The 14853-nt window shown below is 47.6% G+C and overlaps 1 protein-coding gene across 3 annotated transcripts in view; it reads left to right on the top strand.

Annotated features, from left to right (window-relative positions):
• The first annotated feature begins 342 nt into the window (after window positions 1-342).
• The window catches only part of FLVCR2 (FLVCR heme transporter 2), a 42625-nt gene continuing 28114 nt past the window's right edge, over window positions 343-14853 (top strand). For 2 of the 3 annotated variants that reach the window (XM_030000367.1, XM_030000351.2), the window contains exons 1-2: window positions 344-934; window positions 14613-14754. In XM_030000367.1, the coding sequence (XP_029856227.1) occupies window positions 419-934; window positions 14613-14754 (658 nt within the window). In that variant the 5' untranslated portion in view covers window positions 344-418. Of the gene's footprint in view, window positions 935-14612; window positions 14755-14853 lie in introns of all 3 variants that reach the window. The other variant, XM_030000357.1, reaches the window with a different exon arrangement.

Below are 14853 nucleotides of genomic sequence, written 5' to 3'. Positions count from 1 at the left end.
TAAGCCGGGGCGGCCGCTCGGCGGGGCCGGGAAATGGCGGGCTGGTGGCGGCCGTGGGGAGGGGGTCGCGGCCACTCTGCTGTGGCGCAGGCAGCGCTTCTGCAGGACCCGCTCCGCGGCTACCGCTCCACAGCTCCCTCGGCGGGCCCGCCGGCCGGCCGTGTCCCCCCCCCGCCGCGGGCGGCGAGACACCCTGCCCGCCCCCGCTGCGGGGCGGGGCGGAGGGCGGGGCGGGGCGGGGGCGGCGGCCCCTCCTCCCCGCGCGGCGGCCAGTGAGCTCGGCGGGGGCGGCCGGGTGGGGTTTCCCGGCCAGGTGGGTGCCGGCGGGGAGCGGAGCGGAGCGGGGCCGAGCCGAGCCGAGCCGAGCCGAGCCGAGCCGAGCCGAGCCGAGCCGAGCCGAGCGGCCCCCGCTGCCGGCATGGTGCAGCAGGAGCCTGCCGGGGCGCTGGGGCTGGCGGCGGCGGGGGAGGCCGCTGCCGCCGCTGCCACCGCCGAGGTGCGGCTGTCCCGGCGTCGCTGGGCCGTGGTGCTGCTCTTCAGCAGCTACTCCCTGTGCAACGCCTTCCAGTGGATCCAGTATGGCAGCATCAACAACGTCTTCGTGCGCTTCTACGGCGTGAGCACCTTCGCCATCGACTGGCTCTCCATGAGCTACATGGTCACTTACATCCCTCTGCTCTTCCCTGTCGCCTGGCTGCTGGACAAGAGGGGCCTGCGCCTCATCGCCCTGGCCGGCTCGGCCCTCAACGCCCTGGGCGCCTGGGTGAAGCTGGGCAGCCTGAAGCCGCACCTCTTCCCCATCACCGTCCTGGGGCAGGTCATCTGCTCCCTGGCCCAGGTCTTCATCCTGGGCATGCCCTCGCGCATCGCCTCTGTCTGGTTCGGCCCCCGCGAGGTCTCCACTGCCTGCTCCATTGCTGTCTTTGGGAACCAGGTAATGGGGTGGCTGTCCCCTGCCTGGCCAGGCACGTGGGGTGGGCCGTCACCTGCCTGGCCAGGGACTGGGAGTGCTAAGGGGGCAAACCAGGGAGGGGGAAGAGATGCACAGGGCCTGGAGGGCAGCAGCAGGGATAAGAGGCAGCTACACGAAATTCCCCCCTGGGAAATGCAGCTGGTACCTGGAGGGACGCAGCTAGGGTTAGGCTGTGGGCTGGTGGCGGTGGCAAAGGCAGGTGGGACCCAAGTCTACAAAGTTGGAGGCAGCGCGGGGATTGGGTACAAGTCTGGCTTTGAGAGGTGTTTGGAGTCGGGAGGCTTCTCCAGTGCCCTCCTACTCTCGTGTCTGCGAATCTCTAGTCCAGGGGTGTGATTCAGTAGAACCATGGATGGGCTGGAGGGGAATGTGCGGTGCTGAGAAACGTGCTTTAGGCAGTGTCCTGCAAACCTCAGATCTGCAGTTGCATCTGGACTTGACACTGCAATATCTTCCTTCTGCTGACAACTAGATGGGACAAAGGAGATTAGCTGTATACTGAAAAGGGTACTTGCCACTGAGCCCTGGAGGAAAATGACTTTAGCACTTTCACACCTCTTAAAAGTAGGTACAGAGTTTCTACCAGCAGTTGCTTTGAAAAGAAACAAACCTTCCATCAAGCTAGGGTGAGGTAAGCTCCCTGAGCACTCTTGTAAAAAGGTGGGTCAAGGAGGCCAGTGACCCACACTTCCTCAAGCTGTGACAGTCTTTTCTTGTAGTCAGCTAGCGCTTGGAGGAGATAAGTTTTTCCACAGCTTTGGAAGGATCAGGGAAGTAGCTTCTTGACCCTTGCACCAGAACACCCACTCATCCCTGTTGCATGAAGCAGATAGGCCAATACTGATGCAACACGGCATAAGCGAAGTGAGTGTGGCTCCGCAACACTGACACCAAGAAGAGGGAATCGGAACCTGGCATTAGCTGCTAGGCTGGACCTGTGTCCCTTGCTTTGAGATCCAATGTACTCTGCTACACGTGACTCTGTGCACCACCCTGGACCATCTTTGATTCAGCCTGTGGGTGGCTGCTCTTCAGGTTTGAATGGTTTGCAATTCAGCTGGTTTCTAATGCATGGTTCTTCCTCACAGATAACTTTGTGTGCCGTGGGTTTGAGGTCTCCTTTCCCCACATTCCTGGGTTTCTGTATTTATTTAGATACTCCTGAGGCAAAAAGAGTGAATGCTCAGAGATGGTATTTGAGGAACTGAAGTTTGTGGAACAGCGCTAGGGAATTAAGGAGACTCTGGAAAGAGAAAACATACTTATCTTTCTCTGAGTGAATCTAAGCTTTCCTCTTTGCTCTTATCACCCAGGCTAGTGGGCTGGTTTTTATGTGTTTTACATGAATCTTCAGAGTGGAAGGCATTTGACTTGGCATGAGCACTCTGCTGATTTAGGAGTAAATAAGTAACTGAGCATTTTGCTCTCAGACTTTTTTTAATTATTCAGGTGGAGTTACTCAACAATGTGCATAACGAATCCAAACAGTGTGGGTTTCAGCCTATGCTATATGCATGTGTGGTATCCTCATCGTCCTAAATGGAGGGGGTTAGTGTAACGGTTGTGAAAAGCAAACTTTGGCTACGCTTTTGGTGCTCCACACTGCTCTGGAGATTGAACTGACGTGGCAATGAGACCTCAGTTCAGTACATAGCCTTTGCTTTGCAAGCCCAGACTTTCCTTTTAGAGAATCGGAGAGGTCAGAAATGGCAATGACTAAAGGCAGGGCGTACTCCGTAGGAAGGACCTATTAATTCCCTTAGTCAAGGGTCCTGAGGTGCATAATCACAATGAATGAAAAGTAGCTATTTTGTTTACTGGTGATGGTGGGCAGGGGGAAGAAATAAAGGCATCCTTTTTTCCTGACTCTGCAGTTAAAGACTGTGTGTTAGGGAGTGTTAGCAAAGGGTATAATACAGCGGGTTTGTAATTGCAGTATGCCAGCATGGCAAATTATTCCCTATGCTCATTCCTCTACAACTGTATGGTTTTCCTTTCCTTGCCACGTCACTTAGTTACAGATCCTCAAGGTGGAAAACTCTATCATGAATTGTTATCATGACTATTATTATTGAATGCTAAACACTGATGTCCCTCTCCATCAAGAATTGCAACCAACTACGTGGAGGAGTGGGGCAGTGTCACTGCTGCTTTTTTTGATATACCTGCCCTCTTTCTGCTCCTACCCTCTCGGCCTTAGACAGCACTTAAGCAGCGCTGTCCTGAGGAGAGCCCTGCCTGCTGCCTCATTGAGGTCTGCCGGGGTGATGTCTGCTCTGGATGCTGCTGCTGCTTGCTGAGTGGTGGTAACCTTCAGTTTCAAAGTTAGCCCTGAAAAGTAAATCATTAAATCAGTCAGACTGGGTATTAAATATCTTTTAAAAAACAAACAAACAAACCCTAGTAGAGTATCAGATTCTCCTCACTTGTTTGTGATCATGTGTTGGCTGTGGTATCTGAAGTGCAAAGGAGGGTTAGATTGAGCACTCTTGAATCAATGCTGGAGAGCTTCTAGAAGAGTGTGGACACCTGTGGAGGAGGTGATCACATTCCCTTATTTACCCACTGCTGGTTTTCATGACATTTTACTTTTCCCCATTTTAACAGGGAGATGCATAGGTTTTTCCATTCTTTTTCCCTGTCCCTGCAAATGCATGTATGGGGAGGTGTAGAATGGTGTTTATTTGCATGTTGGATACTTTGGCATTAAAATATTAGTGTTATTAAAATACTATTAGCATCTCATTGCTAAGGAAGCAGAAGTGTTTTGAAGAGTTCACTAATGTCCTTCAGATCTGTTTGAATATTGGGAGGAATTTGTCTGACATGCTTCTGAAATACAGCCATCAGGAGTAGCATGCCTGCTACATCATCAGCAGTGTCACTTGTGGAGGAGCTTGGTGCTGGATATCTACGCGAAGTCCCATGGACAAGAGGTGGGCGGGAGAGAGTGGTTTGTGTAAGGCCATGCTGGTTGCATTTTGGTGTATTGATTCATCAGCCCATTCCCTGTTTGGGGCCGTGGTTCAGACCTGACAGGTTGCAGCAAACAGGCTTCTGATTTCTATGTCGGAAGGAGACCGTCCCCTCATTCTCTCTGGTGACAGGACCACAGCAGGAAGAAATGCTCTCCTGAGATACTAGCATTTGCAGGTGTATGTGCTTTCTGGAGCAGCAGGCCTTGCCCCTTCCTTTAACATACTTGCTCTGCTGTCTTTTGGGGATGAGGAAACATGGTGCTGTGGCATGACAGAACTATCACAGTGGTGGGAATGTTTAGGTAATGAGTTAAATTCTTGTGGCTTTTTGAGATTTATAAGCTGGAGTGTGGTGGCCAGGTACCAGCTCTCTGCTTCAGCTGCCATGGTGTGTGCTGGATTGCTGTGCTTGGGCCACGCTTCTTCAGGCATGTTGGTTTTAGGCGTATCTCTTACTGCTGTATCTTCCTGTTGTCACTTGATGGGCAAGGGACATGGGCAGCACACAGACAAGTGTGTAACTGTGTTGCACAGGGGCAATGAAAGAACATTTGTGTTTGTGACTTTGTATTGCTTTGCCACAAATATTGTCACTTTTTTTGATTGAAATAGACCTTGTTCCTGGCTCTTGCCATTCTGATGAAGAGAAAAAAGCAGCTGATGGGCTTGAGAGTAAGGATGCAGCGTGTTAGACAACGTTTCTGCTGTAATTTTGCCTCCTCATTTTTTAGCAGGGGTTGATAAAAGGTGTTGATGTGGTTTGGGAGAAAACTTCACCTTTGCATTAATCTCTGCCTCTGGGGAAAAACGATGCAGCACCTTGCTGATCTTAAGGTGGGGTCTGTCCTTGTGCTGATGCAGCTGGCATGTGACTTCAAAGATTTAGGGCTTCCGTAACAGAAATGGCCTGAGGCAGAGCTTTTAGGTGCTATCTGCAGACTGCTGGGAGTGCCAGTCTAGCAGTGATTAGGTGATGGCTTTTGAAGTGGACAAACTGGATGATAAGCTGTGAATGTAATTCAGGCAAATGCTCGCTCTCTCTCCTGGTAGGTCCTTTCCTCTTGTTCTGAATTGGGGGAAAGAGTCTGCATTGGGTAGTGGGTGGGTGGGTGTTGCCAAATAATTGGGTCTACAACATCTGAATGGCCATTGCTTTTGTGCTGGTGAGCCTGCAGCACTGTTTGTGCTGAGCATGTGCTGCTGTTTGATGCCTCGCTGCTAACTCTGTTCTGTACCTTTTGCCCTTCAGGGAAGGCAGCATCTGAAAGTCTAAGTGTTGTGAAAATAGAGCACATCCTGTGGAATTCCTGTCTTCAGGTGGACTTCTAGATCTCTCTGGCTGTTCTGTCCCTGCTGGAGACTCCCCATCTCTTCAGATGAGATTTGATCCCTGTTAGAAATAGGGGCAGGTGGTGGTCTGCCTCACATCCCTCTGTATCATGGCCCTGTATCTCCCAGGGTTTTAGCTATTAGAATAGAGAAGATTTTAGCAAGGAACCAAGAGGACCTGGTAGTCACAGTGGTTAATGGTTGACATTCTCCAGCCCTGGCTCCTTTCTCCCCCTGTAAAAAAGGGCAGGGTGGATCAGAGCACTTGGACCACAAGGAGTGCAATGTGGCCAACTCTCCGAGGTCCTGGATGTGGCTCAGCGTGGGAGGGTGTGCTGACCAAATAGCAATGTGGCTTTCCCAGGAATGCCTAAGTTTCTATAAATGGACACTAGAGCCTGAAATGAACTTTTTCTACCCATTTCATCTGGTGGTCCCTTCCCAGCCGTGCACCAAAGGCAGCTGCCCCTTCTCCCTCACAGAAGCAGTTGGCTTTTGGGTTATCATCTGTGGAAGCTGCATGGGAGTTAAATGAATGACTGCAGTGTTTTTGCTGGGAGGGGCTGCCCTATGGCACCCTCAGCACTTGCCCTGCAGGATCCCCCAGGGCTGGCTATGTTAGATGACTGTAGTAGGTCCTTGACCAAAGTATTATATCCTGACTGCAGATTCCAGCAGCCGCTGAGGTAGCTGTCAGAGCTGAAACCCCTCTTCTGCTTTACTCTCTCTTACCTACTGCTGTTTTGCTGTGTAGTGTTTCTTTCCCATTAAACTGGGGGAAGGTGCATTCAAGGCTGGGAGGCCCTGAATGACTTGCATAGAGAAGTAGTCTTTGTCATACAGCATTGCATCATATTAAGCAGCGTGAGATGATGCCACAGAAGCAGAAGTGTGATGAGGAAGGGTATTTGCTTTGCTTCCAGAAGAGCTTTGGTTGTGCAAGTACAGTTTGAAAAAATACATTATCTCCCTCAGTGGGAGAGTAAAAAAGAGCCTAAGCCCTATCTTATCTTGTCACAAGGCCTGGATTACAGTTTTTCCTTTCACAACTTGCGTCCTTTCTGCTTCTTAAAACACTGCAAGAAAGGTGACTAAGCTGTGGTTTGCAAATGTTCACGTATGTTGACTTCCTGACTATCTGGATTTCAACAGACTCCTTTAGTTTTGCTGTCAGTGGTATGGAAGAAGCATATTCTGGACAGCATCCAGACAAAAGTATACTGGGTAGGAACTGGCAGCTTCTGATTTACACAGCATTTCGGTTGGGTATTTTCAATTCTACTGTAGCCTTTTGTATAGAAAGGCAGTTGGAACCTGTGCTGGTAGTAAAGGATTGGGAAGCCAATGTGCAGTAGGAGTCACAGGGTGTGAGAAGGGGGTGGCTGTCTGCTCTCTGCAGATTGTGGTACATGAACTGTAGGGTCAGAAAGTTTAGCTGCTCCTGTGAATCGTCATGGTGATAGCGTGGGAGGCACCTGTAGTTAGAAAAGGAGGGAGCACCGCAAGGCAGAGCTTTGACACACAGACAAAAGTAGAGGAAGAGGCTGCATTGTCCTGGACTTTGTAAAGGTACGTCCTCAAAGTGGTTCCCTGGGTGAATGGAGATCCAGGTCTGATGCATTTAGTTATGTTGGCAGAACTGTTGGAGAGGCATCTGATATGGGTCCTCTGTGTATTGAGCTTGGTTCAAAGTTCCCCTCTCTCATACGTGTAAAAGCAATGTAGTGAGAAGGAGAGCCTTTCTGTTCCCCTTCATAAGGGCTTTCCTACTGCAACAAGAGGCGCATTGTTCAGATCCAGCAAACTGCAACTTCCCCCTCCTCTCACCTGTCAGATGTGTCCTTTTGCCACTACCAGTTATGTTCTGCATCTTTGCACTGGTTTGCACTACTAATGTGGGCCACATGACATCCTGATCTAGTCTCATCTGTTACTGAACAGCACGGATGTTGCTGTACTTGGCTTGTGTGTTTTGTCTGTAAGATTTTTGGAGAGACAATCTATTGTGGTTGTTATCGGAGATGGAGGTTTCTAGAAGAAGGACAGTTGCTGGGTGCAGGCTTGCTTTATTGACTTTGCACCAAGAACCTTGGCTTCCTTGGTGATAATATTGTTGGGTCAGTTATCATTCATTTGGGAAATCTCACAAGATTTGTTTTAAGTTCTCAGTATCTGAAGCCACTTGTATTAGAATGAAGTATAATTAAAAAAAACCCCAAAACCAAATCCAGAAACCCAAAACCATTTCTACTGTTGTGTCTGGGGAAGAACATCTTGAAAATGTGAAGCCCTACAGGCTTAAACATATGTGTCAGAAAACAGGTAAATCAGTGTGTACTGCAGGACTGACTTGTTAAAACAATTGAAGTATGAGTCATTTTATTCCAAAGCCTGGTAGTCCCTCTGGTTTTCTAGAGGATTCCTCATCTTCATGTTCCTTGGTTGATGTAGATGTTAAACATTAGAGGTAGTGCTGTGCATTGCAAGTAAATAGTTCAAGACTGGTACTGCATGTCCCCAGCAGTTACACGGATCTTTCCTGCTCCCCTGCTTTCAGAGGCAGTGGAGGACGCTCCGTTAGAAATGGAGGTGTGGCCCTGGAGGGAACTGGGTTGTTGTGACCCTCAGAAGGCTTCTGGCAGTGGCATTGTGTGGGTGGCTCAGTGTAGGGGTGCCAGGAGGGAAGTCTTTGGCACAGATGAAGTGTTTGTTTTATTCATGCTTTAAAACATTGCATTTGATAGAGTTTCACAAACATCTCTCAACGAGAGGTCTGCAGTGGGTAGTTAGATTCTCCTATTTCTGTTCTCCAGGCTGATCTGAAGTGTGGGTGAAAGATCGATGCCCAGATCAAAATGAGTGTGGGCCCTGTTAAAAGTCACTCTTCTGGGAGTGGAAAGGTAGAGTAGCTTGAGTGGTGTGTTGACAAATGCTCTTTGCTGAGAGCAGGAGAAGGCCTTGATTTTTTTTTTTTTTTTTTTTTTTTTTGTTTTGTTTTGTTTTGTTTTGTTTCCCAAAAGCCTTTCCTTTGGAAAGGTACAATGCATCAGAACAGAGGATCATCTGGCCTAGGTTAGGCCAAATTTGTAAGGCAGCCCCAGGCTAGTCAGTGGTAAGTGCTAAGGGAAAGACAGTAAAAAAAGTAATGTATCCTCCTAACTCTCCAAAGTCTTGGCTTGGGAACTTGCTGAGATTGTATTGAAATCATAATGTCTGAAAAGCCTGTTGTATTGGTGTTTATCAACATGTAAACTTCAATCTTTTGATTGATTGTTACAGTTTCTGCCCATTTGGCCAAACCATCAGGCTGCTGGCCCTGGGGTTTTCTGGGACTCCTGCCTGTGCCAGGCCTCTTAAAAATTCACGTAGCTTTTCCCTTCCTCCATTCCTGATTTGAGTATTTGGTAGCAGAGCAGAGTTAGAAGTTTGGTGTGTTTGTGTGCGAGTAGTGTGGGTTTTCTATTGACTTGTTCTTTTGAACTCCTGGATGAATACCCTCTGGTCCTGACACCTCATAGAAGAAATTAGTTGAAATAAATTGATTAAGGTCTTCCACTGATAATGCCTTAAGTTTTTGCCGTGTGAAGAGGTTCTGTTGATGTGGAAACCTCCCATAAGTATTATTTTGTGAACACTGTGCAAGACTTCATTTAGTTCTCCCTCTTTCTCAAATGTTCTTCTTCCACAGTGATCATCTTTTGGTCCTACAGACTTTCTGGCGGGCTTCCTGATTTTGCTGTGTTTGAAGAGTTTTGACTTAGTTTGTAAAGTTGTTCCAGAGTCTTTTTTGGCCTACTTATGGTCTTACTTTAGCTTGGTCTAGTTTACTGTCTTTTTTTCTTTGTTTGAAGGAATAATGTCCAGTTTTTGCGTTGGGTGGTGGTTGGTTTTTTTTGGTTTGGTGTGGTGGGTTTTTTTGTTTTTTTTAACTTACTTAACTGTGGTTCCTTTATTCTGTTCTAAAATATTTTGCTAATATTCTCTAGGCTTAAACTGAGCCTCTGATGTGGTGTCTTTACACAGTCTTCATGCCACTTGCAAGCATTTAATTTCTTGGCTTTTCTTTTTAATTTCCTTTTAACAAGCTTCTTTCCTTTTAGGCAGCTTTTGCGAGTTAAATATTGCCATAGTGCTTTGGAGAGTGGGTTTTATTTTGTTGCTGCTGCAAGGAAGCTGAATTTGAGTGCAGTGCAGAATTGTTCTGTAATATTGATTGTGGTCACACTGTGCTGCTCTAGGTCTAAATCACAAATTGTGCTGCCTCTTATAGGTTCTCCTTAGAAAAGAGTATTTATGGAATAAAAAATGCAGTCTCTGCATCATCCCTGACATGACACTTATTTAGTCTGCAAGGGCATTGTCGAAATTTCTCACTGTTGTATTTTTTCTGCCTTTGCAGCATCTCTCTCTTTCTGTCTTTTAACGCTTCTGGGTTTGGTGGTCTCCTCTGTCAATATTTGTGCTTACTTACGGAATTTTATAGGGCTTCTTTATTCCCGTTGCTGACTTTTAGTTTTCTTTAAGGTGGAGACCTATTCCTCCATCAATCATTCAATTTTTATGCTGATGCCGAACTGATTAACTTCCTTCAGCAGACTTAGTATACAGACAGCTAAACTTAAATTAGACATCCCATTTTCCATTTCAGGACTTCAGGTACATTTATACCATCTTATTAGCCATCGGCTCTTGGTTTTATTGCCTGTTCTTGTATACACTTGAATCTTGAATATGATGTTGTTGTTGGGACTGGTCAACTGGTCAAAAGGGGAATCTTCTATCCTTTACCAGTCTTTAAAGAATAAGTCATCTGAACAGTGCACTCTGCTGTAGTTGTTGACTTCCCTCGTATTCTGTTTAAAAATTACCCCAAAGCCTTCTTAAAATAAAGTGCCAGCAGCCCGGTTCCTGAGGAGAGATTCTCAGAAATCAGGACAGTGTTGTGTGTTTTGGGTGTGAATGATGTGCCAAATTTTGGGAATTAGAGCCTATCTATATAGGTCTTGGAGACCTTTCTGCCTGTACAAAGGTTGGAGATGCTAATTTGTATGCTGGTGAGAGGGACTACACTATGAACCCTAATGACTGATGGTCTCTGTAAGGAGGGTAGCACAGACTGTTGCAGAACCAACCTTGTTTTTAAATTGCTTTATTTTCCCAGCCCTGATGTAAGACATGTGGAGAAGGGAGAAAAGTTATTTTTCCCTTGCTAAGGCATCTTTAAATTTTCCGGTTAGCTGGTTACAGTGTTGTCTGTTGGGCTGATGGTGATGAGGGCACTGGCTTGCTGAGAACCAGGCTAAAAATCTCCTTGTGAAAGGTCAAGTATGTGCTGTATAGTACTCATTGTGTTGTTGAGAGCTTGTCTTTGTGACTAAAAATGGTATGAATAAGCCAGGGTCTGTGAGTATCCTCCAGGAAATCTTCAGTTTTAGTCAAGGGGCCTCATCTTCATAGGAGTAGTACCATCAGTTGCTCTGAAATAGCAATAGGAGCTACATTTTATATGATTGCTGGGATTTTTTTTCCTCTTCTACCACTAGTCCTTCACAAAGGTTTAACAAACTCCTAATGGATAAAAGTGGTTCCTTTTTTGGGAGCAGAAGAGAGAGGACAAAACATCCATCTACATTTAGAAAAATTGTTTAGGTCTTCTGAAAAGACAACAGCAGTGTCCAAGAAAGCTGAATAAGTCTGTGTCCCATTGGGTAAGTGATGACTATAGGACTTCCCAGTAAAGTATTTCTGAACAATTTGCAAAACAGATTCTCAGTACCCTTTCTGCTAGGTACATCAGATAGCTCCTTTTTCAGGAAGGAGAAGCTAGAGGGAGACCTGAAAAGAGTGAATCTTGACTGTGGTGCTGGAGAAACTTATATCAGAGGTCAGAATAAAGCATGGATCTCTCCTCCTTTCCTGTTCTTGTTTTGCTATGGTTCAGCAGCTCGTGACTGCAGCTCATTCAGTAGCACGTGATTGCAGAGAGCGGGAAGCCAAGAAGCACCTAGCGCAGGAATCCAGCCCAGTTCTTCCAAGAATGAAATGGTGATAAGACAAAGGATCAATTTCCAGGCAGGTGTTTATAGACCTTATCTGGTAAAGGGTGGAGGGGCACACATGAGACCTGATATGTAAGAGCTAGTAGGACTCTTCCCTCAAATGGAAAGGAGCAATGTTGAGAGTCTTTTCCTTGAAGCTTGAACCCTTGGGAATGCTAAGGAGTGAAGCCCAGTGTGGCTGTGTCCTGGGCTGAGCAGGCACGCCAGAGCCACAGGCCTGCACTTTGGCCACAAGCAGGGCAAAATAAATGTGCTGCAGAGACAAACAGGCTTCTGCCCTCTAGGAGCGTTCTCTGAGCATCTGTTTGGTGCAGTTGCCTTTTCTGTGCACTCTTCTGTGCAGCTGCAGGCTTGTTTCCCTTGTGCAGAGAAGGGGGAGGTGTGCAATTTAATAAAGATCAGAGGTTGAAGCCTCTAAGCCAGCTGATAGTTGTGCTCGCTGTTAGTCGGTGAGTCTCAGGGGTCAGCGGGCAGTGCAGAGGAGGAGAGCAGACCTGACTCACTGTGGCGCGGGGCTGGGGATAGGCCATGTCTGAACAAGTTGAGCTCTGGCAAGTTTAGTCCTGTGTCAGAGGTTGCCTGTGCTGGGTGGGTGTTAGGAACGTTTAACCTTCCTAATGGTCTCTTAATTTTCCTCCTAAGCTCTTTCAGTCCTTGCTATCTGGGACAGCACAACTTGTGTCTGTCTTCAGTCGTTTTGACCAACACCTGAATGTTCTCATTCCTGACAGTGCCCTGAAGCAGTGGGCCACACCTATAATCTCTTGGGGACTCATCCCACCAGCTCCCTGTGATGTCCCAGCACCAAGAAATGAACTCTGGCACAGATGCCTGTTGCTGATCCTGACCCAGGCTATTCGAGGTCCCAGTGGAGTGCATTGTTTGACACAGCAGAAGTTTGGCCAGACATGGTTGAAAGTTACTTGTTTGTAAGCTAAATAGGGTGTCTGAACCTAGCAGATAGCTCTGTTTGAAACATAAGCATTCTTCCTGTCTCAAAAATCCCCCAGCTGGATGGAGGAGGAGGGAGTTTGTAGAGAGTTTTCTGGGGCTGGATGGCGCAAGCTCATTTTTATCCCAACTACCAGATATAGCACCTGAAATGTATTTGTTCTGTGATCTTGATCCTGGCCCATGAGTGGGTCTTCCAAAATGGGTTCATCAGCATCCCAGAAACATGGAGATGTGACAGAGAAAGCATGCAGAAAGCACAAGGAGTTTTTGCTACAAGGCAGCCCAGGCAACATGTCTGAGCTCATGCCTGGGTTACAGGGCTCCTGGGTTGTTCTGCTCTGTGTGCTGTCATGCTTGGATGTGGTTTATGAGCAGCATAGTCCTTGCCTTTCTTAGTCCTTGCTTTCCATACTTATAGACTCTTTCTAGGGACTATGAAGACATTGAGCACTGCAGAATCCTTCTGTAGGGCAGCAGTTGGCTAGTGGTGCTGTCTTCCTGCTGTTCATTCATCAGTGAGGCATAAAACACTATCCTCTCCAGCCCATTATCCTGGGACAACGGGTCATGGTGATGCTAATTGATTCCTATTGGGTAAATGCAACGGGCTTAATTTGACTGTATCCTCATCTCCATGTTTTGCATACTCCTGCCTCTTAGTGTGATGAGGGCAGTGGCTCTATAGAGGCTGTATTGGTGTAGCATAAATAACCACTGGGGGTGGGATTTTTTTTACGCTGCTAGTCTGTATTGGTTCAGCTAGCACTGTTCTGGTACTGTTAGCACTTTTCTGTCTCCAGGCAAATGGTACAAGCCTGCAAAAGAGATTGGAAATCTCAGTTTCAAGCAAGGATGAGAATGGCTGCATGGCCACCTGGCATGTCTCGGGTGCTTTCTCACTCCTTCCATCTACTGGAGGCTCTTGTGTGTGCCTTGTCATTGTCCACAACAGCAAACACAGGCTTAAATCAGGAAATAGCAAAAATGAGGGTGTTGCTAAACAAAACATTGCTTTTGCCCCAAATGGGTGGGTGTGCAGAGCCTTGAGAGCAAGCAAGAGCTGAGCTTGATCATGGCTCTTTTTCTGATGTCTGAGAGGGCTGCAGGTACTGGGAAGGGCCAGGGGAACAGGTAAACACACGGTGCTTCGGTGCTTGGGAACCAAACGGTGATTGAAATGCAGCCACAAACAGTGAAACACAAAGGGGAGGAAAAGTGGCCTTCTAGGCTCCTCTTGTGTTTAGAGTGCTCATGAATGTGCTGAGTGCACTTGGTTCCCACTTTATGAAAAGAAGAGTGTGCTCCTAAGCACCAAAGCAGTTATTTCTTCTCTTGTCTCTCGCATTTGAGGATGACACTGAAGGTCTGTGCCACTGTCAGTCCCGCTTACCAGTTTGGCAAAGCCTGTGGTGCTACAGCTCCTTGTTGCTGTCCTGGAGAAATAGCTGTGGAGTTAAAAGCCCTAATATCCTCACTAAAATGTGTGCTGCCACTGCAGGAGCTCCTCAGCTGGACATGTGGGGCTCTTGGCACAGTAGAGGCCAGCGATACAGGGGTTTCTTCTTGCAGCCCTTCATAGCCGAGCATTTTATCCAGGGGCAGTTGCCAAGCCCCATCACACAATCTCAATGTTTAGGATATGTGCTGTCAGCACTTCCTTCACTCTCAACCTTGATGTTTTTCTAGGTTCTCCTAGCAGTCATAGGGTGAGCCTTGTCTTGGGAGGGGGATCAATAGGAAACAGTGTCATAAAGTGGCTGAGCCAGATGAATATCTCGCTCATTAGGAGTGGGCAGGTTTCTGTCTCGGCCCTTGCACTTGTCTGGCTAGAAAATAAATTGGTTCAACTCATTAACCCAGCAAAGAATTGTGGTGGGTTTTGACAGTTTGTTTTCTGCCATTTTTAATGAGCAAGATTGGATTACCAGGTGATCAGGCCAGCACCAGAGCAGGTGCAAGATGAGGGGTGGGATGTGTGCGTGGACAGGAACATAGATGCATGGGGGAGGACAAGGGAAACAAGACCTCCACTTAGATGGAGGCAGGTGTTTATTCTGCTCAATTCTATTGTAACACCTTGCCTTGAATATCCTGACAGTTGTGAGTGCAATGGGGGGACCTCTCTTATGGTCTAATTGCAATGGGTAGCTGGCTTTTATCTCTTAATTGTTGGGTGGTAAAGAAGATTTTCACCTTGGTTGTGAAATTGGATTAGGCTCAGTTAGCCCTTACTGGGCATCAGGGGGGTTAGCTGTGGGGTGGTGGCAGTGTTGGGGTTCCATGTCACACCTCTGTGTGTCCCCTCTCTCTCCTGCTTAGCTCGGCATTGCTGTGGGCTTTCTGGTCCCTCCAGTTCTGGTTCCCAATGTGGAGGATGTGGAGAAGCTGGCCTACCATATCAGCATTATGTTCTTCGCAACTGCAGGCATGGCAACAGCCCTATTCATCCTGGTTGTCATAGGTAAGGAGGTGGGAGCGTACACAGGCGGGACTGAGAAGATCAGCCTCTGTGTGTGAGGGGCCTGTGTGCTAGGAAGTGGGCTGGGGAGGTCATCTGGGG

Source organism: Aquila chrysaetos, chromosome 2 (genome assembly GCF_900496995.4).
Source record: "Aquila chrysaetos chrysaetos chromosome 2, bAquChr1.4, whole genome shotgun sequence".
Taxonomy (NCBI): domain Eukaryota; kingdom Metazoa; phylum Chordata; class Aves; order Accipitriformes; family Accipitridae; genus Aquila; species Aquila chrysaetos.
The sequence above is the reverse complement of the archived record's forward strand: the minus strand, read 5'-3'. Positions and strand labels throughout refer to the sequence as shown.